Genomic DNA, 25122 nt, shown 5'->3' on the forward strand with positions numbered 1-25122 from the left:
TCCACTTGTATTTTATCTGTTTATATGCTCTTGGGTAGGGACCAAATTTTCCTCCATATAGTGAGCCAGTCTGTTCAATAGCATCTATTATAAAATTCAGTTTTTCTCTATTGCCTTGTGGACCCACCTTCATCCCATACTAAGTTCCTATACATTTATAGGTCTGTATCTAAGCTCTTTTTTTCCCTCTGTATTTTCTTTGCTTATTCCTGCAACAATACCATGCCTTTATTTTGTCAGTATATATTTTTAAGTGTCAATATTTGTGGAGGGTAAGTCCTCCTTCGTGGACTTTTCTTATTTGATTTAGTTACTCATAAAATTTTATAGCTCCACATAAAGTTGAAAGCAAATTTGATGATCTTCAGAAAAAAACGAATTAGAGTTTCAAGGAGCATTCATTAGAATCTAGTGATTTGGGTGTGGTAGTGGCAGTGTTATTACTAAGAAGGCTTATCCATGAGCATAAAAAAAAATCTCTCAATTTATTCATATCACCTCTGTATTTATAGCTTCTCTCATGGGGTTCTCATATATTCAAAGATATTACTGGGTAATTTATTGTTGCTGTTGCATAAGTTATATATATATATGGGAATAGAAGTCCATACTCTTGCTCCTGGGTGCCTCAAACTCTCTAACTAGGCAACGTATCAGTGAGGCTAAGAAGACCATATTGCATAAGAGATCTTGTAGCTGTGTCAAAGAAAGACCTTGGGAGAGAAAAGAGCAAAATAAATTGTGTGCCAAGAGGAAGGAGACAATTAGAATCTAAGAACCGTAACAAGTATCTAGGGAGCTAAAAGAATGAATGAATGAAGTGGTGCGTGTAGCTCTGATGAAAGCAAACATATAAACAGAGTAAATAAGACACTAGCACAGGAAGGAACCAAGGACTGGAAACATGGTGATGAAGGAAAGGTATGAATGGGTCCATCAGCACATGTGTCTCCTTATCTTGCTTAAGTCAAGTTACTCTGTACTAATTTGTGAATGTTTTTCTGTACATTATTTATTTAATGTTTTACTTGTTGGAGCATATTTTTTTTAGCTATACTGTCATTTTGATATCTGTCTCAATTCAAGTTTGAAAATGAGATATCTTTAAAAATGCCTTTTAACCTCATTTGAAAGTTTGTCTTTCAAATTCTTTAAAACTGAAATGCAGGTGGCTGTTTTTCTCCTAAGGATATTTGTAGCAAAGTAAATAATTTTAAGTGTATTAGGCATAAGGCTTGGTGTGAGAATTTTTTTATTATTTTCAAATGTAGCTTTAGTGTTTTTATTTCTTTCTTTTTTTGAGGTAACAAGAAAATATAAAATGGCTAAATAGAACGACCAGAAAGACTAATAAATAGAAATGAGTAAAGGTCAGACTAAGCAGAAAATGAATATAACCTAAGTAAATTGTGTTCTGCATTTAGTTTTAGCTAAGGGCTTTGAGATACGTTAACCACAACCTAATGCTTTTAAAGTGCCAGATAACCACAGCAATTTATTACACATTTATAAATGCAGAGCTGTGAAACACAGTGAGAAAAAAAATACTAAGACACACGGAAGTCACTGTGGATTAGATACTGATAAAGTGAATAAGATCCAGAACTGGTCACTTTTAATGTGCACCAATCATTTCCTAAAAATACCCTAACTTATTTTTGAACTTCTACCTAAAGTCAGGTCATGCTAGCATTGAAATGCTTTCTCCTAAATTTTCAATAAAACACCCATGAAGATTGGATTAAAGATGGCAGCATGAGAGGAGAGACAGAAGCTTCCTCTTAAAACTGGATACAATTAGAAAATTTAATTGGCACAACTAATCCTGAAGAGCAACAGGAAAGAGGACGGCGTCAGACTGCACACACCTGGAGAAAAGAGCATACCTCAGTGAACAGGGTAATGAACCAGAGCTGTGGCTCTGCAGGACCCGAGCCCCTCCTCCACCCCAGCTCACCGGCAGGAGGAAGAGAAACGGAGCAGGGAGGGAGTGGAAGGCTTGGGACTGCTGAATACCTAGCTCTGGAGATCTGCGCTGGGAGCACAAACCTACATTTCATGGTGCTTTCATGAGATTCGCATGACTACTGGGCCAGAAAATCAATACAGGCAGAGTTCCTGGGGATACTGGGATTCCGGCTGCTTGTGGAAAGCAGGGATTCATACTGGCTGCTCTGGGACAAAAACTTATACCTGTGTGACCGGCCCACTGGCTCAGGCAGTGGAGACAGACACAGGAGCCAGGAGGCAGGGAACAGCTCTTTCCTACCTCCAGGCACCAGTACCACTCCCCTGTGACCCCCGACATTGCTTCAGGGGCTGAGCAGCTCCAGAATAGAGCTTCTGGACACTAGAGGACACTAGCTCTAGAATAGAGCTTCTGGACATACACAAACATGAAATGCCAAAGGAGCCTTGTCCAGAGTAAAACTATTAATACAACTCCCGAGAAAGATTTAAATGATATGGACCTCGTGACTCTTCCTGAAAGGGAGTTCAAAATAAAAATCATCAACATTCTAATAGAGGTACAGAAAGACATCCAAGAACTCAGGAATGAATTCAGGTCAGAGATCCAATTGTTAAAGAGCACGATGGAGAGTATTAAAAGCAGGTTGGACACGGTGGAGGAGACAATAAATGAAATAGAAACTAGAGAAGAGGAATACAAAGAAGCTGAGGCACAGAGAGAAAAAAGGATCTCTAAGAATAAAAGAATATTGAGAGAACTGTGTGACCAATCCAAGCAGAACAATATTTGCATCATAGGGATACCAGAAGAAGAAGAAGAGAGAAAAAGGGATAGAAAGTATCTTTAAGGAGGTAGTTGCTGAAAACTTCCCCAATCTGGGGAAGGACATAGTCTTTCAGACCATGGAGATCCACAGATCTCCCAACACATAGTACCCAAGGAAGACAACACTAAGACACATAGTAATTAAAATTGGAATGATCAAGGATAAGGACAGACTGCTAAAAGCAGCTGGAGAGAGAAATAAGATCACATACAAAGGAAAGCCCATCAGGCTAACATCAGACATCTCAGCAGAAACCTTATAGGCCAGAAGGGAGAGGCATGATGTATTTAATGCCATGACACAGAAGGGTCTGGAACCAAGACTACTTTATGCAGCAAGATTATCATTTAAATTTGAAGGAAGGATTAAAGAATATTCCAGATAAGCAAAAGCTAAGAGAATTTACCTCCCACAAACCATCTCTACAGTCTATTTTGGAGGGACTGCTATAGATGGAATTGTTCCTAAGGTTGAATAGCTGTCACCAGAGGTAATAAAACCACAGTGAAGAAAGTAGAACAGTTAATTATGAAGCAAATGCAAAATTAAATTAACTATCACCAAAGTCAATCAAGGGATAGATAAAAAGTACAGAATTTGATACCTAATATATAAAGAATGAAGGAGGAAGAAAAAGGAGGAGAAATAGAAAAGAACTTTTAGATTGTGTTTGTAACAGCATTCTAAGTGAGTTGTTAGACTCTTAGACAGTAAGCAAAGTAACCTTGAACCTTTGGTAACCACAAGTCTAAAGCCTGAAATGGCAATAAGTACATACCTATCGATACTCACTCTAAATGTAAATGGACTGACTGCACCAATCAAAAGACCTAGAGTCACTGAATGGATAACAAAACAGGACCCATCTATATGCTGCTTACAAGAGACTCACCTTAAACCCAAAGACATGCACAGACTTAAAGTCAAGGGATGGAAAAAGATATTTCATGCAAACAATAGAGAGAAAAAAAGCAGGTGTTGCAGTACTAGTATCAGACAAAATAGACTTCAAAATAGAAAGTAACAAGAGACAAAGAAGGACATTATATAATGATAAAGGGCTCTGTCCAACAAGAGGATATAACCATTATAAATATATATGCCCCCAACACAGGAGCACCAGCATATGCGCAACAAATACTAACAGAATTAAAGGAGGAAACAGAATGAAATGCATTAATTTTAGGAGACTTCAACACACCATTCACTCCAAAGGACAGATCCAACAGACAGAAAATAAGTAAGGACACAGAGGCACTGAACAACACACTAGAATAGATGGACCTAATAGACATCTATAGAACTCTACACCCAAAAGCAACAGGATACACATTCTTCTCAAGTGCACATGGAACATTCTCCAGAATAGACCACATACTAGGCCACAAAAAGAGCCTCAGTAAATTCCAAAAGATTGAATTCCTACCAAAGGCATAAAACTAGAAATAAATTGTACAAAGAAAGCAAAAAGGCTCACAAACACATGGAGGCTTAACAACACCCTCCTAAATAGTCAATGGATGAACAACCAAATTAAAATGGAGATCCAGCAATATATGGAAACAAATGACAACAACACAAAGCCCCAACTTTGGTGGGAAGCAGTGAAAGCAGTCTTAAGAGGAAAGTATATAGCAATCCAGGCATATTTAAAGGAGAACAAACCCAAATGAATAGTCTAATGTCACAGTTATCAAAACTGGAAAAAGAAGAACAAATGAGGCCTAAAATCAGCAGAAGGAGGGACATAATAAAGATCAGAGAAGAAATAAATAAAATTGAGAAGAATAAAACAATAGAAAAAAATAAATGAAACCAAGAGTTGGTTCTTTGAGAAAATAAACAAAAAAGATAAGCCTCTAGCCAGACTTATTAAGAAAAAAAGAGAATCAACACACATCAACAGAATCAGAAATGAGAAAGGAAACATCATGATGGACCCAACAGAAGTACAAAGAATTATTAGATAGTACTATGAAAACCTATATGCTAATAAGCTGGAAAACCTAGAAGAAATGGACAACTTCCTAGAAAAATACAACCTTTCAAGACTGACCAAGGAAGAAACACAAAAGTTAAACAAACCAATTACCAGCAAAGAAATTGAAGTGGTATTCAAAAAACTACCAAAGAACAAAACCCCTGGGCCAGACAGATTTACCTCAGAATTTTATCAGACATACAGAGAAGATATAATTCCCATTCTCCTTAAAGTCTTCCAAAAAACAGAAGAGGAGGGAATACTCCCAAACTCATTCTATGAAGCCAAGATCACCCTAATACCAAAACCAGGCAAAGACCCCACCAAAAAAGAAAATTACCGACCAATATCCCTGATGAACATAGATGCAAAAATACTCAACAAAATATTAGCAAACCTAATTGAAAAATACGTCAAAAGGATAATACACCATGACAAAGTGTGATTCATCCCAGGGTTGCAAAGATGGTACAACATCTGAAAATCCATCAACATCATCCACCACATCAACAAAAAGGACAAAAACCACATGATTATCTCCATAGTTGCTGTAAAAGCATTCGACAAAATTTAATATCCATTTATGATAAAAATTCTCAACAAAATGGGTATAGAGGGGAGGTACCTCAACATAATAAAGGCCATATATGATAAACCCACAGATAACATCATACTGAACAGTGAGAGGCTGAAAGCTTTTCCTCTGAGATTGGGAACAAGACATGGACACCCACTCTCCCCACTGTTATTCAAAATAGTACTGGAGGTCCTAGCCACAGCAATTAGACAAAACAAAGAAATACAAGGAATCCAGATTGGTAAAGAAGAAGTTAAACTGTCACTATTTGCAGATGACATGATATTGTACATAAAAAACCCTGAAGACTCCACTCCAAAACTACTAGAACTGATATTGGAATACAGCAAAGTTGCAGGATACAAAATTAACACACAGAAATCTGGCTTTCCTATACACTAACAATGAACTAATAGAAATAGAAATCAGGAAAACACTTCCATTCACAATTGCATCAAAAAGCATAAAATAATTAGGAATAAACCTTACCAAGGAAGTGTAAGACCTATACCCTGAAAACTATAAAACACTCTTAAGAGAAATTAAAGGGGACACTAACAAATGGAAACTCATCCCATGCTCTTGGTTAGGAAGAATTAATATCGTCAAAATGGCCATCCTGCCCAAAGCAATATACAGATTTGATGCAATCCCTATCAAATTACCAACAACATTCTTCAACGAACTGGAACAAATAGTTCAGAAATTCATAGGGAAACACTAAAGACCCCGAAGAGCCAAAGCAATCCTGAGAAGGAAGAATAAAGTGGGAGGGATCTCACACCCCAACTTCAACCTCTACTACAAAGCCACAGTAATCAAGACAGTTTGGTACTAGCACAAGAACAGAGCCACAGACCAGTGGAACAGAATAGAGACCCCAGATATTAACCCAAACATATATGGTCAATTAATATATGATAAAGGAACCATGGACATACAATGGGAAAATGACAGTCTCTTCAACAGACGGGGCTGGCAAAACTGGACAGCTACATATAAGAGAATGAAACTGGATTACTGTCTAACCCCATACACAAAAGTAAATTCAATATGGATCAAAGACCTGAATGTAAGTCATGAAACCATAAAACTCTTAGAAAAAAACATAGGCAAAAATATCTTGGACATAAACATGAGCAACTTCTTCATGAACATATCTCCCCAGGCAAGGGAAACAAAAGCAAAAATGAAAAATGGGACTATATCAAGCTGAAAAGCTTCTGTACAGCAAAGGACACCATCATTAGAACAAAAATGTACCCTACAGTATGGGAGAATATATTCATAAATGACAGATCCAATAAAGAGTTGACATCCAAAATATATAAAGAGCTCACACACCTCAACAAACAAAAAGCAAATAATCCAATTAAAAAATGGATAGAGGAGCTGAATAGATAGTTTTCCAAAGAAGAAATTGAGATGACCAACAGACACATGAAAAGGTGCTCCACATCGTTTATCATCAGAGAAATGCAAATTAAAGCCACAGTGAGATATCACCTCACACCAGTAAGGATCGCCACCATCCAAAAGACAAACAACAACAAATGTTGGCAAGGTTGTGAAGAAAGGGGAACCCTCCTACACTGCTGGTGGGAATGCAAATTAGTTCACCCATTATGGAAAGCAGTATGGAGGTTCCTCAAAAAGCTCAAAGTAGAAATACCATTTGACCCAGGAATTCCACTTCTAGGAATTTACCCTAAGAATGCAGGAGCCCAGTTTGAAAAAGACAGATGCACCCCTATGTTTATCACAGCACTATTTACAATAGCCAAGAAATGGAAGCAACCTAAATGTCCATCAGTAGATGAATGGATAAAGAAGATGTGGTACATATACACAATGGAATATTATGCAGCCATAAGAATTAAACAGATTCTACCATTTGCAACAACATGGATGGAGCTTGGATGGAGCTAGAAGGTATTATGCTCCGTGAAATAAGCCAGGTGGAGAAATACAAGTAACAAATGATTTCACTCATATGTGGAGTATAAGAACAAAGAAAAACTTAAGGAACAAAACAGCAGCAAAATCACAGAACCCAAGAATGTACTAACGGTTACGAAAGGGATAGGTACTGGGCAGGAGGGGTGGGAAGGGAGGGATAAGGGCAGGGAAAAAGAAAGGGGGCCTTACAATTAGCATGTATAATGTGGGGGGGCATAGGGAGGGACGTACAACACAGAGAAGACAAGTAGTGAGTCCATAGCATCTTACTACGCCAATGGACAGTGACTGTAATGGGGTTTATGGGGGTGGGGGGACTTGGTGAAGGGGAGAATCTAGTAAACATAATGTGCTTCATATAATTATAGATTAATGATAATAAAATGAATATAAAAAATAAAAAAAATAAGTAAATGACTAGGAAAGATTCAAAACACTGAAAAAAAACCCGATGAAAATATAGTTAAGTACTAAAATTATACAGTACATTTAAATTTATTAGTTAATACTTAGGCTAGTACCAGGATTAGGATTGTATGGAACAAGGCAGGAAGCTTAAATGACAGGCTGTGTAGTCTCATCTGAATGAAGATAGATGCAAGCACTCCCCATTCTTGCTCTACACTTGTTTCTTGTTTTAGAAATGCACCCCCCATCCCAATCCCCAGTTGCATACGTGGTTTTGGAGTTAGTCTGGATCAGTGTGCAGGTATCCTGGCCATGGGCAGGCATCACAGGAAGTGGCTAGTGGGTGACCCAGTGGTTAGTGGGTGACTGCTCATTTCAGGTACCAGACAAGAGTAGTGTGTCCTGCCTCTGCTTTCCAGCAGGACTACAAAGGCAGAGTGAAGCTCTTAGGGATGCCTCTGAGAATGCTTTTGCGAGTCAGTACTCAGGGTCTTGATGAATTCAAGGAATTACGGAGTGATCATACAGAATGAGAAGTGTAAGAACAATGGGATATAGGATGATGCAGCAGAAAAGCAGAAGCTGAGGAGCAGGCATTTAAAATGGAGATTCCGTGAGTAGTCTGCCTTATTATGAGGAATGTACAGAGTATTGAGGTGAAGAGGAGAAAAAAGTCATTGAATGTAAGATGATGAAGACATAAAGAGTCTACGTTGAAGTTATTTCATCTTCATAGATTTTTTTATTAAGATATCATTGATACACAATCTTACAAAGGTTTCACATAAGCAACATTGTGGTTACAACATTCATCCATAGAATCAAGTCCCCCCCCACACTCCTTAGCAGTCACTGTGCATCAGTGTGGTAAGATGCTATAGTTACTACTTGTCTTTGTGCTATAGTGCCATCCCTGTAACCCCCTATGTTAGGTGTGCCAATCATGACACCTCTTAATCCCCTTCCCCGTCCCTTCCCAACCACCCACCCCAACCCCTACCTTCTGGTAACCACTAGTCCCTTCTTGGAGTCTGTGAGTCTGCTGCTGTTTCGCTCCTTCAGTTTTGCTTTGTTGTTACACTCCGCAAATAAGTGAAATTATTTGGGATCTGCTTTCTCCATCTGCCTTTTTTCACTGAGCATAATACCCTCTAGTTCCATCCATGTTGTTGCAAATGGTAGGATTTGTTTTCTTCTTATGGCTGAATAACATTACATTGTGTGTATGTACACATCTTCTTTACCCATTCATCTACTGATGGACACTTGGGTTGCTTAATGTTTAGACAGTGGTGCTGACTTATGTTTAACATTTTGGAATGTTAATGGATTGATTCTGTTGGTTTCTGAATCAGGCACCAGATATATTGCTGTCACACTTCTTGATGAACTTTAGTATCAGTGGCTCCTGTGTCTTGGTACAGGATGATGGCTTTTACTGGAAGTAACTCACAAATGTATAGCTTAGAACTTTCCCAGGTTCCTCACAGGTAATATCCCCAAGCATGCTGCTACTTCCTGAATCTTAAATGGTACAGCAGAGTTCACTATACCATGCACGTAGTGGCCCCTTGAATCTTAGGATAGCAATCTCTGAACTACAGGATGTAAGTTTACAAAAATAATATATCAACTAATTTTTCTTCAAATATAATTGAAAAGATGAAAATTTAGCTACTGACATTTTACCCAATTTGGGATTTTTTTCTTCCCTTATTTTATCCCCATTATTCTTGGTTTTATTTAATGTAAAACTTTATTTTTTACAACACAGTAGAGTTTTTATTTAATACTTTTAAAGTCTACTTAAACCTGTCTTAGTACATCTTCTGGTATCTTTATCTTAATGACAACTTGGTTGGGTGAAAAATTATCAGTTATTTCTTTTTTCCTTAAAGCTCCTATGAAACTTGATTATTTATAATCTTTACAAACACCCTCTAAACTAGTCATCCTGTTACAATGTCTGTCTTCTAGTAATCCATTCATCACAAAGCAATGAGAGTAGTCCCATTAAAATATACATTTACTTATTATTTCCTTGCTTAAAAATCTCTTGTGGCCCTCCATCTGTCAGATTAAAAAGCAAACTACTAAATTTCATTTTACTAGTCTGTAGATGGCTGGTTATTGAACTGCATACAGATGAGACAATTCACAGATATCCTGGGTACAGAGATGAAACTGTAGGGCGTGGAGAGGAGGGACATCAGGGTAGACTACAGAACTGGAAATGTCTGATGCCAGATGGACTCAGTCTCCTTCCATAGGTCAGTCCTGCCAGTTTAGTAATTTTTATAGCTAGTTAAACATAAGTGCTTCTTTTTCTTTAATGCAGCCTGACTAGTATCTGTATTTAACTTTACAAAAATACACCTGAGATTTTGCATTTATTTGGATCAGTAGACAATTTATGAATGTTTCTCAAAGTTTCTAGTTTTCTGATGCTTTACATACATATCATACATACATTTATCATATTTATTTCATATATGTTTTACTACCCCATATTGTAGGTGGAGATAATACAAATGAGGATGCTTCTAAATGGCAGAGCAAAAAGATTGTCCCGTTGATTCTTCTAACCTCCCCCCACCTCCATGTCCGTGTTTGTTCCTGGACAGCACTTCTTGGTGGGAATGCCATCCTTTCATCTGAAAACAAATTACCTACCTAGGGGAGCTGCCATTAACAGAGTGTGTTGAGTTACATTGAAACAGGAGAGTCTGACTTTTATAAGAGCTTGGTTGTAGTGTGTCCCTTGTCTAATCATGTAACACGGGTCCACTGGCCTCCAGCTACGTGCAGCAATGTGCTAGTCATAGGAGGAGATAAAAGCAGTACATTGTTTTGTTTCCTCCATAATTCTCAGTAGTGCAAATAGCTAAAAGATGTCATGTTTGTTTCTTTAATTTAATACTATAAATATTTGAAGTCATATTAGTGTAGGACATGCATAAGAAAGAATTTAAAAAGCACTCCAAATAATTTCTTGCTCCAAAAGAAAAATTCTGCTTTCAAGATGACTAGAAATTATACTGCCTTTCGGAACTCCATGGCTTTTATTTGTATAGCTAGTCGTAAGGGACCCTACCACGTGATCCTATATTTTGCTTAATAGACCAGCTAGAGCCTTTCCTGGGCAAGACTAGTAAATAGATACTTTGGGCAAATGATTATAGATTTTTCCCTCTGAAAAGCTCTCAACATTCAAAAAATGAATTTGAATCCTACCTTTGGTCAAAAGCATTACTGTATGACACAGTCGTCTCAGTAGTTTCCCAATGATAAGCTCCTATAATTTTCCTTTACTTTTTCTTTCTTTTTAAGGGCTCAGTTCACTGTCTAAAATTGAAAAGGAAATGGATAATTCTATCTACCAGATAGATCATCAATTTCTCATTTTATTTTTTCATAAAGAGAATCTGGTCCTTTCCCTAAGTTTCTGTAGCTGCAAAGCAATAGAGTTAAATTTAACTGAGATTAGTATTTTGTTCGTTGAAACTACAAATATTGTTTTGCTGAGCAGTGTTATTATTCTGATCCCTGGAGAAAAGAACCATTTTGCAAAAAAAGATAGAGCACTGAGTCGCTCATCTTTCTGCTTATTGCACAACTAAGAATAGGTTTGCAACAGTAAAATTGAGGTTTTTAAATTCTCTAATATGAAAGTTGTATTTTATGAGCAATTTTTGTGGCATTTTATATTAATATTACATGCTATCACAATTCATTTTCACCAACTTAGAAGGTGTAGAAACATGCTGATCACTTCAGTAAAATATATAGTATAAGGATTAAAGTATATAAAATATAAAGTATAAGGATTATTTTTGCATACCATAAGAGTGGAAGCAAATACTAAAAATACACAGCAGCAATACTTTATGAAGGACAACTTTAATCTAATACAAATGACTACTTACTGTAAAGTATTCTATTATCTGCAACTGGTAGAGTGCTGGCTGCTTCCCTGCGCTTCTGTGTGCTTCTTACTGCAAAATTCATAAAGCAATATCCACCAAAGTTAGTAGAGGTTTGAGCAAATGACAATACTGTCATATGTTTTACCCAGAAACTTCACTGTTAGATTATTAGGGGAATCTCTTCTCTTAAAGTGTGTGCATTCCATTGAATAATTATTTATTTTATTATTTTTAGTTTAAGGATTAGTCATTTCAAATATTGGGGCAAGTCTTAGTACTCAATACTATATGGGCCAATTTCCTACGCAGAACCCCCAGTAAAACAGAGGATTTGAATTTGTTTTTCTTCTTATTTTTACAATTTTTGTATTCTTACAGTATGAGTTGAGGCATGATCACAGTTTGAAAATTATAAGATTAAAGTTTCATCTACTATACTTTCTTTTTGAGGTATGGGTATAAGAAATTACTAAGGTAGGTTATCATTATAGTAAATCAGGTGATATTTATCATTCCTGTGTAGCTTTGCAAATCTACCATCAAGATGGATATATTTAGCATAATGTTCTTTAAAGGTAGGACTATGACATATATATTAACTCGTATGATTCGGTTGCCATTTTGGATAAAACCAGGAAGGTTCAGGACGATTAGCATCCAGCTTCAAAGGAAAACAGTGCTAAGCATAATATAGTATTTGACCGAGAGTAGGCATAATACAATGGAAAGCATGTTAATAGGTTTGTCAGAAAACTGACTGTTCCAGGCCTGCCTTTGACAAGTTGCCAAAACACTGCATCTCAGTCGCTTCATTCCTGAAGTGGATGCCAAAAGACCTCACTTTTATATTGCAGCAAAGAAGCTTCATTTGGAAGGTGACTAAAGCTTCCTGGGAGATAAAAATATGAGCTTTTATTTATTTATGGAATAAAAAGTTTAAGCAACCACAGTAATGTGGAAAACATTTTAGTATCAGCCCAAAATTAAAGCCTGAAATATGCACAAATTATGTAGAATTTTTTGAGAAAATAATTACCGAACCAAAAAAAAAAAGAGCAAGATCATCATCTTTAATGCTGGGAGGCTTTTTCAACAATACAACTCATACTAAGTCAACTTTTCATTCATCTATATGAAATTAATCAAAACTAAACTGAAATCTGCTCCTGTTAAATTTTCCTTAAAAGGTTAGTTTTAGAGTCTCAAAAACACTTTGTATATTTATCTTTACATTTTACATGTAAATTAGGACCTTGAAATGAATTTAATTAAAGGAAATGAAATAATCGTATAAATTATTGGGTATTGTTAATACCCACATTAAAAAGTAAAGAAGACAATGAAATCCTTAAGCTTCTTTGGTTTAGAAAAAATGAAACTGAGTATCTTCCTTTGACTAATTTTCTTTCACTACATTTAAATTGCTAATTGATTTTAGAGTATGAGTTGCCATTTTTTCAATCAGTATTGAATAAACATGATGATAATGCATAATACTGTATTGAAAATGAATAATATGCTTCAAGAGATACATATTAATATTAATAAAAGTCACTTTGCTTTAAGTTGTTGGCATGCAAGCTGCATACATTTTCACAAAGTCATTAAAGATACAAAAGAGATATTGAATATCTTAAAAAATCTTCCAGAACTATTTACTTAATTCCAGTAGTAGTGCAATGTTTAAAGGTAGCTTTTTTCTATGCATCATATTGTCATTTACTCTTGTAAACACAGTAAAATATAACTGATATTTTATTTTCTCTTTTGAAAGAAAACATGTCTTATTTTAATGAGAAAATAGCATCTATTCAAATAATGATTTGGAGTATAATTTTAGATAAAACAATTACTTTTCTAGTAAATTGCTTCAAGTTAGTAAGAATCTCACCACACAATGTGTCTGGGAGGCCTGGAAGATTTATGTTAGACCATGATGTCAGAACACTAATGCTAATAGTATCATCTAGGGAATATGTCAGCACCAGGCTGTAAATGGGAATCTGACCATAAATGCCAAGCGTAACTAGGACTAAACATAGTAACAAATGAGGTCATTACCCAATCTGATACTTATACAAATAACAAGGTCAAAAGTAACTGTAACTCCTAGCAGTAAGATGCTCAGCAATTTGGTACAAGACAGTATTACTCTAGAAATCAGTCATACTCACAAACCAAAAAGTCAGGAAATACAGGAAGGTCAAACAGAAACACCACAAATATGTACTGTTTGTTATCTGAGGGAATTGCTTAAGATTTAGCTGTTTCTGTCCTTCAAGTGTGTATAACCAAACTTTCTGTAGAACTGGGCTTCAGAGTTGTGTAAGCGGAGTAATGAAAATCTGTCAGTCAAATGGCCTAGTGAAAAATTCAGCATTGTTACTCCTCCTCCTTCAACCATAAAACAAAGGCTTATTTGAGTTCCCCAAACCTTAAAGAATTCAGCTACTAAGTGACCAGGCCAATGTTGCTTCCACTTCTTAAAAATCAATCAATTTGAGCATGCAAATTTTATGATAGACTTTTAAGAAATACAATTTCATGTAGTCTAAAAATCCCAATGATGGTTGAATCCCAGTGCCAGCATTTCTGACTGAAGTTCGCCCTCTGTTGCACGTGAGCATTCCCACTGAGGAGTGATTCAGTACTTCCCGAAGGTACCTCCTTTCATCTTTGGATGATCATTTTGAAAATTCGCTCATATTTGGAATGAACATCTGCATCTCCTAATTTCACCTTTTGATTCCACTGCTCTAATTGCATTACTTGGGTAACTAAAAACGAGATCAGTTAACACTTCTTCCTCGTGTCAAACTCAGATATTTTAAGATTCCTGTGATATGCTCTGGGGCTCTTTATAATTTTTTCCCCCACTGAAAGTCTTTGAGAGACAGTTTTCATTTGGTGGAATGGGAATAAACAAGGTTGGAAATGGATTTCCAACTCTGTGACTGAATAACGGTGTGACTCTGGGCAAGTCATTGAACTAGTTTCCTCACATCTCAAAACAAAACAACAGCAAAAAACCTCTCCTGTCTTGAACTCTAGGATATTTGCTTCTCTATTTTGATAGCAACATGATTTTGTGGTCCTTTTTATCACCCTTGGTAGTTTTTGCAAACTTCTTTGTATTTGATGAGTTGAATACACAATAATTTAAATCATTTGGTGCAAAACTGAAGAATAGCAATATAGGGCATTGATTCCATAACTTTCTTTTTTATCTTTTAAATATGTCACTTAAACTCTGCATTTATACTAGAGTGTTCTATGAATAACTCCCTTTTTGTTCTTCATTAGAGTAACTTATAATTTAATCGTTAGGATTTTTGGTGTTATTTTAGACTTAAGAAAATGTTTGCATCATTATTCTTTAATTCACTTACTAAACAAAAAACAACGATGCAAAACTGACCCCTTACCTAGTAAGATCTATAATCCTGTGGTATGAAATCCTAACAGTTAATCCCTATTTTCCAAAGTTCTGTCAATATTGAGTCATATCCAGCTATATTAAAATGTTCCCACTTGAGGTGATAGGGTGGTCTTTTCTTTAGATTCCCTCTCTATCTGACTCACTGTAAATAATTCAAACTTGGTTACAATTGAATCTAAAGTATCTACTTTTTATGGAAGGAGAGATGGAATATTAAGAATTACTAAACCTTGTTTTCTATGTAAATGAAATTCTGACAGATAATTGAATGAGAAACTACATCTTGCTTTACGTCTTTCACCTTTGTTGTGAACTGTTGATCAATTTGTTTCAGTTTTGTTCTTAAAACCTGTGTCTTCTCTTTTTTTCAAATCTCTGATAAAATACTTTCTTGAGAATTATCTACCTCTGTGACAGCAGTTTAGAGATACTTTGGCATACAACAATTTTCTTTCTTGTATAATAAAGACCCATTCTCTTTGAATGGGTATCTTTTATTCCATCTGCTTAATAGATGGACTATTATAGTCCATGTCCATCTAACATATTTAACTACAATTGAAAATCCTTATAATCTCACATTTTGTAGTTTCCCATGGCGCTCATAGTTTCCTCTTCATTATGTCAGTTGTATTTATGGTCTTAAGCCAAACTCTTCACTGGTCAGTGCCTTACATCTCCATCTTTGAAACCCACAGCTGTACCATTGCCTCTATTTTCACTTATTTTATACTTCCTGTTGGTAATGTTTACAGTCTTAACTTTAGCACGCTACCTCCTTTAAATCACTCTTCTCTATATTTGAAACAGCTGTACAAATATTTTCCAGTTATTTTAGAATATTGTTTGTTCATCCTTCCTGCTTCAATCTAAGATCAGCAAGAATCTCAATATATGATCTTGCTGACAACTTCTATTCTATACAGAAATGGAAATGATAAAATACTCATTACCACTAAAACAAATCTTTTAAGGAAACCATGCCTTCTTTTTTATTATATTTGTAGGCATTTGATCAGAGTACTTATTATATATGCATAATTTACTGAAATCTGTATCACACACAAGTCATAATTATAGATTAGTTAAAGGTATATTTGTTGAATGCGCATTTTTGTCTCACTTTTAACCAAGTAAATATGTACTCAACCGGTATTATATTTTATTTATTTATTTATTTATAACTAATTTTAATTTCCTATTGGATCTACCCAATATTTAAATTAAAATTAACATTGTAACTGACTTAGCTGATGGTGTTTAATAAATGGCTTCTGCTATTAATTAAATGCATAAATAAACTGAAAGCATTTTTTTACCCTTCATTATAATTTGGTTTCAGATTTCAGTTTTAGCTTTTTTGTTTTTGTTTTGGGATTTTTGACTTCAGCTCTTTCTCTTAAAAAGTCAGAAAGGAGAATTGGACAGGGAGGAATAAATAATATTTCACCATTCTTCAGCTTAAGGGGTGAAATAGATTTTGCCTAAATCAAAACAAAAACTTCCTGTTGGTAATGGAAACCCTATTTAATAAAATTACTGCATATTATAAATCTGTTTTGAACATTACCAATGTACATGAATTCTTTTGAGTTACATTTATTTCATGAGTTGACAAAACTTACTTTTAATTTTCATATATAGCATCCCGCCTAGTCCAAAATATAAGCCAGTTTTATTGCTGGTACATATTGTTGTCACTTACCTCTTCAACCAGAAAACATTCTGGCAGTGAGAGCTTTACTAGGTGAGGTGGGAGTTTAGTTTCAGCTTGACTAGTTCAAAGCTGACTCAAGTACTTTACATCTTCATTTACAAGTCATCCTTTCTCATATTAAGGGAAACAACCTCAGCAGGATTCATCTTAAAGCACAGCAATTCCTTCTAAAACCCTGAGGCGATAGCTGTGACATCTCTAAAGTTACAGATGTCTGTGTGATGACCTTTTTACTCAAAGAAAATGCATTTACTGACTTCAACATATTCCTTTTATTCCTCTAAACAGAGGCAATTCTGTCCAGTTATATATTCTTTCCTAGTGCATTAGAAAAGGAAAGCATTCTTATATCATGCCTCTCCATTTGAATCTTTTTCCATCTCCTTTTATTTGCATTTTACAAAGGAATAATGTCTCACCCAGCCAGTATATGTGGGTCTTTTTGAGATGTGACACAACACTAGCTGGGATTGGTGAGAATCCTATTTAAAAATAGAGATTAAAAAACAAAAGCAAAAAAATGCTTGTGTTATCCTCATACTGAAACAATATGACATGGGGAAAATTTTATTTGAAAAAATCATGACTTGTGTGACCTAACAGTTGCCTTTCTTTTATTGAAAATGAATGTTTGTAAGTTAAGAAGCATTTTGCAAAATTCTTGATAAAATACAACTAAAATACCTGAGATTGCCAACTATTTAAAATCATGAGAAAGTAGCAATTGTGTCTATCTTGTTTATGTATTTATCCTCAGCATATGACAGGCTAGCTGAATAAATGCTTGCCTGCAGCAAAGACTGGATGTTAAATAAATATTTGATGAATAAATGAATGAATCAAGAATGAATGAATTACTGCTGGGTTTTATACATGGTGAATATGAATTATTTCAATTAGAATGACTAACAGGATCATAATTTGTAATAGTTCCTTTGACTAATCTAGCATAATTTGGGAATTTGGAATTAATTACTTCAAACATATGTCCTTGTAAAATAAATCCTCTCTTCAAAGAGACAATTCTGAAATTTATTTTATAGATAAACTGCTAGAAAAAAATTTTTGGATATGCCCCCATTTCTGCTTTACGATCCAGTTAAATTTGAACTCTTCTGGAAGGGCTCTACTTTACCAAGTCTATTGGCCGTATTTAGTTTGACCATGGAATGGTTCTTTTACAGAAGCTTATCTTGTATACATAGAAATACTTTATCAACTGATATGCAACAGATTGAGCACTGTAGCTTTTACAGAAAACTATGAAATTCATAAGGCATTCTATGAAATATCAGAAGATAGGTGTTCTAAATACAGATCTGCCAGTCATCAATCTTGTGAATTTGAGTAAGAAATTTACCTTCTTAGGGAACTGTTTTCTCATCTATTTAAATGTGGATATAGATTTATAGCCCATTTTATGAAATTGTTGTGAGAAGTATTAATGAATCACTTATTTTTGAGCACATGGCATGATGCCTTAATTATGAACTTTCAATAATAGCAACAACAATACTGTTACTACTAGTGATAATATTTGAATACACATTTTATATAGTATCTACTTTAATCATCCCATCAGCTAGAAACCTGTGTATCATCAGTGTCCCCATTTTTTATGTGAGACAACTAATACTCAGAGCATTTATTCAAACTTCAGAAGTCAACAATTTATAGTGGTCAAAGTCTGGATTGAAGTAAAGTGTTTCTGAGGATCGTAATCATTATACCATAATCTCCAGATGTTTAGAGTCTGATAGGAGAGGTATAATTATATGAAAGTAAATTAGAGCATAATCTAAGTGCTGACAGAGAAAGAAGGAAAGAGCTACAGAAACACAAAGGATATATAGACTTTTCTCTCTACTGAAGTCTTACAAGGCTTCACTGAAAAGGTTACATATGAGATGATATTGGAGGGATGAATATGAACTTTCACACAGAGAAATGTGGGTGAAAAGCAGATGGTAGGGAGAGGAAAGGATGGGAAAGCAGGAAGGGTATTCCTCAGCAGAGGGAACAGTCATACATGCCTGTAATGGTGAAGTGGGAAAATGATTTGATATCGCTTAGAAACTGGAATCTGTGTGGTGAGGCAGATGTACAAGGAATTCAGTGTTAGATAAAATTAAATTGTGAAATTCCTTGTATGATAAGTAGTGTTAGCTTTACTAATTTGGTATTGGAAAACCAAAATATATTTGCAAAGAGGAGAAGAGTTAGCTTTTATTCCTTGAGACACTGAACAGAGAATAGATTCATAAGAGGTAGGGCAGGTGTACCTTTGAGGAAACTGGCATAAGAGCTGAGTGAGAGTTGTAAGGGATAGGATCACGGAAGCAGTAATGTAGATGAAGGGGATGGGCTACATATGGGAGGCACCTTAAACAATATTGAACAAATATTGTGACCAGTTTGAGTGAATGGGAGAGAGAAAAATTAATGATATCAGCCTTTGACATATAATGGCTGGTAATTATAATGTATTTAACTTATCTATATGTAAGTCAAGCTATTTGGAGGGAATAATGATGAGGATTCCCATATGGACATCCTAAATTTGAGATGCCTATAGCTATAAAAAATGGATATACTCCACTAGCAATTTTAAAACTTGTAGCTTGATGTCAGAAGTATAAATTAGTGATTTAGACAATGCATGAATATTCTGGAAAGAACCAAGTATGTTTAACTAAAGCAGCAAAAGAGAGACAATGGAGGAGACAGAGAGGGTCAGAGAAGTAGAAGAGGGTCTAAATTGAAGAGCATGTGATAGGATGAAAACAATTCACCAGAATATAAAAATACTGTACAACCGATAATGTTCCATAAAAGTAAGGTAGTATTCTCCTTCTAAACAAGCATTTACTTATTAGGTAAAAAAAAGGATCACATACACAGTGACATGAAAAAACAAAATTTATGTACTTTGTGTTATGAGTTGAACTGTGTCTCCACAAAATTTTTACATTCAAATCCTGAGCTCCAGCATCTCAAAGTATGACTTTATTTTGACGTAGGGTCTTTAAAGAGATAAGTTAAATAAAGTTTAAATCAAGGTCATTAGGGTAGGCCCTAAGCCAGTATCACTGGTATCTTTATAGGAAAGATAGTAATGTCCACAGAGACATGAATGTAGGGAAGACATGTGAAGAGACACAGGGAGAAGACAGCCTCCTGAAAGTAGAGGGGCCTGAAACGAATTCTTTCCTCTTTCCTCTCAACCCAGCAAAGAACCAGTCTTGTCTACACCTTAGTTTTGTTTCTAGTCTCCAGAACTTCACTAATTTCTGTGACACATAAATTTCTATTTTTTAATCCACCCAGTTATGGCACTTAGTTACGGCATCCTGGAAAATTAATATGCTTGCTCTCAAATGAGCTCACGGTAGCACTAAATTCACACTGACACATTTGTACTTTAAAACAATTGAATTGACCTTTTTTTTACTTATGATAACATAAAATGTTAGGTATTACTGTTTATTCAGTTTACAAATGAGAAAGTTAAGGCACAAAAAATTTGAATGATTTGTCCATTCTTAAAGTTGCTGGAATGTGTTAGCTCAAACAAGACAGTTCTAGAATTCTGATTTGAGAAGCAGAGGTGTTATTCACTTCACTGTCAATGATTCATAAAAATCATGCATGCTATTTTTGACATAGCCTAGATATGTAAGAGCAGTAAATTTAATGTTTTGTCTGTCTAATTAGTAGTCAGTGCAGAAAGAACATCACATATATGCTTGGCTATGTTAAGCAAAATGTGCAGTGAAGATTACTATATGATATCATGACAACTAAGGAATTGTGCCTGGCTGTTATTTCAAAAATTTAATTAGTCAATATCTAACTAAAGAGATGAAAAAAGATAGGACTCAAACAAATTAGTGAAGGAGAAAAATGGAAAGTAGGAAAATTGTGAAAGTATAAAAACAGTGTGCCACATAATATTTTTGTTAGCATTTGAACAGTTATATACTGTGATGAAAATTCATATTATAAACTACTTAATTTTCAGGTAATGATAAATATACAAGCAGTTACTGTTTCATGGTATAATGAATGATAATGTTATAATAGTCTAAGAAATAAAGCAAGACATTTCTTTCTGGGAATTTCATTATTAGATCACTTCTGCAAATTTTATCTGTTTTAAAACTACAAGTCTTTTGCAACTTTGCTCAACATGAAAAATTGTACATTAATTTTAGACTGGATTGAAAATAGGTTTATTTTTATTTCTGGAGGTTGTATACTACATTTAAAAGCAAAATAGTATATTCTTTTCTTCTGGTAATTGTATTTCTGTATTCTAATATGCATACTCGTACACAGTTAGATTGGACAATCCACAACAAATACAAATAAACTACTAACCACATAAACACCACTTTATATATTGAAAATTTATATTAAACTCACAAAAAAGGCATAATCAGATAAGTAAAATTAAAACTCATTCACACTGTGAAAATGAATCTTGAAGATTTAAGAAACTGAAATTTAGACCATAGTTACTGCAAGTTCAATAGCCCTCAGATAATTTTTTAATCACAACAAAATATATCTTTGAATCATCTAACCTGTTTCATTCTCTTTTTCTGTTTCATTCTTAAGTTGTTTTACTTGATTCATAATGCAAACTTGAAAATTAAAAGAAAAATATTGAACTTCTGCTAATCTAGAATATGGCAAATGAAACACCATTTAAAATAAAATTTCTAGTTTTACTGAAATATAATGAACAGACATCTATATGTGTAAATTTAAGGTATACAGCATAACAGTTTGATTTATATGTATTATGAAATGATTGCCCTAATAGGTTCAACTAATGTCCATCTTCTCATATAGATGCAATAAGAAGAAAAGAAAAAGGAAAATAACAATTCTTATTCTGATGAGAACTCTTAAGATTTAATCTCTTAACAGCTTTCCTATATATCATTCAGTGTTAGCTGTAGTCATGTACATTACATCCCTACTTAGCTTCTAACTGGACCTTTATACTTTTTAGTAACTTCCTCCAACTCCCACTTGCTCCACCCTCTACCTCTGGTAACGAGTCTGATTCCTTTTTCTATGAGTTGTTTCTTTGTTTCAGATTCCACATATAAGTAACATCCTACAGTATTTGTCTTTGTCTGACTTATTTCAGTTGGCATGATACCCTCAAAGTCCATTCGTGTTGTTGTAAATGGTAGCATTCCCTGGTTTTTGTTTTTCGTGTGTGTGGCTGAGTAATAGTCCATTTTGTATTTATATCATAATTTCATTATCCATTAATTCATTGATCAGTGCTTAGGTTATTTCCTTGGCTTCATTATTATAAACAATGCCACTGTAGAGGTACAGATATCGTTTTGAGTTAGTGTTTTGGTTTCCTTTGGATGTATTCCCACATGTAGAATTGCTGGATCATAAGGTAGTTTTACTTTCATTTTTTTGAGCATCCTTTATACTGTTTTCCATAGTGGGTGTACCAATTTATAATTCCACCAAAAGTGCGCAGGCATTCCCTTTTCTCTACATCCATGCCAACATTTGTTACCACTTGTCTTTTTGTTATGACCACTCTAATGAGGTTGATATCTCATTAAGGTTTTAATTTGCATTTCTCTAATGACTGGTGATGTTGGGCATCTTTTCATATACCTGTTGGCCATCTGTATATCTTCTTTGGAGAAATATCTATTCAGGTCCTCTGCCCATTTTTTAATTGGATTATTTTTTTTCTGAGTTGTATGATTCTTTATATGTTTTGGATATTAATCCCTTATCAAATACACAATATGCACATATTTTTTCCCCTTATTTAAGTTTTCTTTTCACTTCATTGATGGTTTCTTTTGCTGTGCCAAAGCTTATCAGTTGGATACAGTCCCACTCATTTATTTTTTAATTTTGTTGATTGTGCTTTAGGTATCATATCCAAAAAATTATTACTAAGACCCATATTAAGGAGATTTTTTTGCTTTGTTTTCTTTTAGGAGTTTCATGGTTTCAGGTTTTATATTTAAGTTTTTAATTCATTTTGAGTTAATTTTTGTAAATGGTATAAAATATGGGTCCACTTTCATTCTTTTACATGTGAATATCCAATTATCCCAGCACCATTTATTGAAGAGACTGTCTTGAAATAATATTGAAAAAGCAAAGTTAGTGTTCACTTATTTCTTATTTCCTAAAGAAAGAATTTTTAACCATGTGCATTTTATTTTTTTAAAGACAGGGAATAAGCACACAAACTTACACATGAAATAACTCCATGAAGACTGTGTTAATAATGCATAAATAAATGCCACTGAATACTTACTATATACAAGACCATTTGCTATAATTGTATATATTAAAGCATTTTATTCTTACAGAATTTGTAAGGGGTTAATATTATTGCCAATTAACAAACCAGAAGGCAATAGCCTGGAGATATTAAGCTAATCACCCAGTATTTAAGAGTAACTAGGAGAGAAGGATCTTGGGGACAGGAGCCTTATGTTCTGGATGCACACACTTAATGTCTTTCAAATGATTTGAATTTATGACACACTGTCAGAGAACTCATCAGCTGCTCCCATGACTTGATGTTTTACTTCTTTCCCATTTCCATCCCTTTGGAATGTTTTTTACTTGATAGTTCCTATTTGAAAGGCTCTCAACTTTGCACAGTAAATCTGAGCACTGGGGATTTGGAGCCTGCTCTGGCCCAGGTCTCAGATCTCTCCACTTCAGGACTAAACCACTCCTTCACCCTCCTGCTGAGAAAGGTACCATGTGGTGGCATGCAGCAGAGTTTGCGAACTGCCACGGGCTGGGGAGAGGACGGAGAGCCAGCAGGAGAGCCTGGAAGGAAAGAGCCAGTTAGGTAAGGGTGCAGGGATGCAGTATCGTAGAGCCAGTGCGTGGAAATGATTCAAGAAAGAGGAAATAGTTGGTAATTTGAATGCTGCACGTGGGGAAACAAAGATAAATTACAAGTACCTTTTGGATTTAGCAACAAGAAAGGCACCAATGACCTAAAAAAAGAAGAAGTACTTTGTGTGGAATAATGGAGAAAGAAGCCAAAATGGCTAGTGACATAGTCATATATCCTGGAAATTGCTATTGGATTTAATATAGAATACACACACACACACACACACACACACACACACACACACACACACATTATGTATGTATTGTTTCTGTATTTGTGTGTGTATGTGTTCACACACCTGATGGAAGTTTATGAAACAGTGGATTTTAAGCAAGACTTCATAATTCAAAGTTCTCATTCTCAGTTCTGCATGTCGAACTAAATTCCACTGTCATGAGTTGTTTTCCCAATAAAGTCTCGTGGCTCTTTCAGTATCAATGCAGTGGGTACCAGTCTCAAAGGAAGTCAGTCTTTGTAGTGCCTGTCTAAAGAACGATTTCAACTTTTGAAAAAAAATCTCTGCCTTCATTCTCTTTTAATTCCCGCATGTATTCCCTGCTTTTTGCTGTTTCCTTATGTGATATATGACGTGCAAAAAGAAAACAAGTGAAATTTAGGCCACGTATAGTAGCAATAGTATAATTTGGAACAACCTAGGAAGTTGCTTGTGCCTTAGGTACAAAAAAGGATAAAAGGGAAGGTGGGTGCAGTCAAGTGCTCCAGAGGACATAGGACAGGCTAGAACCATAAGCAAAGGAAGGAGAAATGTTTTTCATCTGGACGGAGGGAAAAGGGAGAGAAGTTAAGAAATGTTACTTTATTGTAAGTAAGTATTGAATTGGTCCTTACAGGAGAGGGTACATAGGCGTATTTAGAGTTGGGGAAAGAAGCAGAAGCAAAGACAGATACTGCATGAGAAGAATGAACAAAAGAGTTCAGTGTGACTACAACAAAAATTAAATAAAGGGGCCTGGTGAGAAGTGGACATGGAAAGGCAGATTGAGGGGACAGGATAAAAGGACTTGAATTCTTAGTTGATGTATTTGAATTGTGTTTAGGAATATGACCAAGTCATTGAATAATTTTGATCAAGGAAGGGAGTGAGATAAGGCTATGCCATCACCCTGAATTTTACTGGCCCTTTTTCAGTTACCCTATTTGATTATCTTGTTTCTAGAAATTGGGAATTTGCATTATCCCATTTTAAGCAATCTGTTCAAAACCACACGGAAACTGGTGAATCCTTATTCTAGCTGGCTTAAAAACAGTTATTATTCATTTGTACATTCCTTTCATGTGGGAAAAATGATGGGACTATAGATGCTTCTTCCTGAAACAGGATTCAAGAGTTAAGTAATGGGTAAAATGAAAAAGAAAATTAGATAAATAAGAATGTTC

At 35.0% G+C, this 25122-nt stretch overlaps 1 protein-coding gene across 1 annotated transcript in view; it reads left to right on the forward strand.

Annotated features, from left to right (window-relative positions):
- The window catches only part of EYS (eyes shut homolog), a 1533253-nt gene that overhangs the window by 437442 nt on the left and 1070689 nt on the right, over positions 1-25122 (forward strand). The window contains 1 exon segment of the mRNA XM_073224289.1: positions 1564-1588. Coding sequence (XP_073080390.1) covers positions 1564-1588 — 25 coding nt within the window.

The sequence above is a fragment of the Manis javanica genome, chromosome 16 (assembly GCF_040802235.1).
Source record: "Manis javanica isolate MJ-LG chromosome 16, MJ_LKY, whole genome shotgun sequence".
Taxonomy (NCBI): domain Eukaryota; kingdom Metazoa; phylum Chordata; class Mammalia; order Pholidota; family Manidae; genus Manis; species Manis javanica.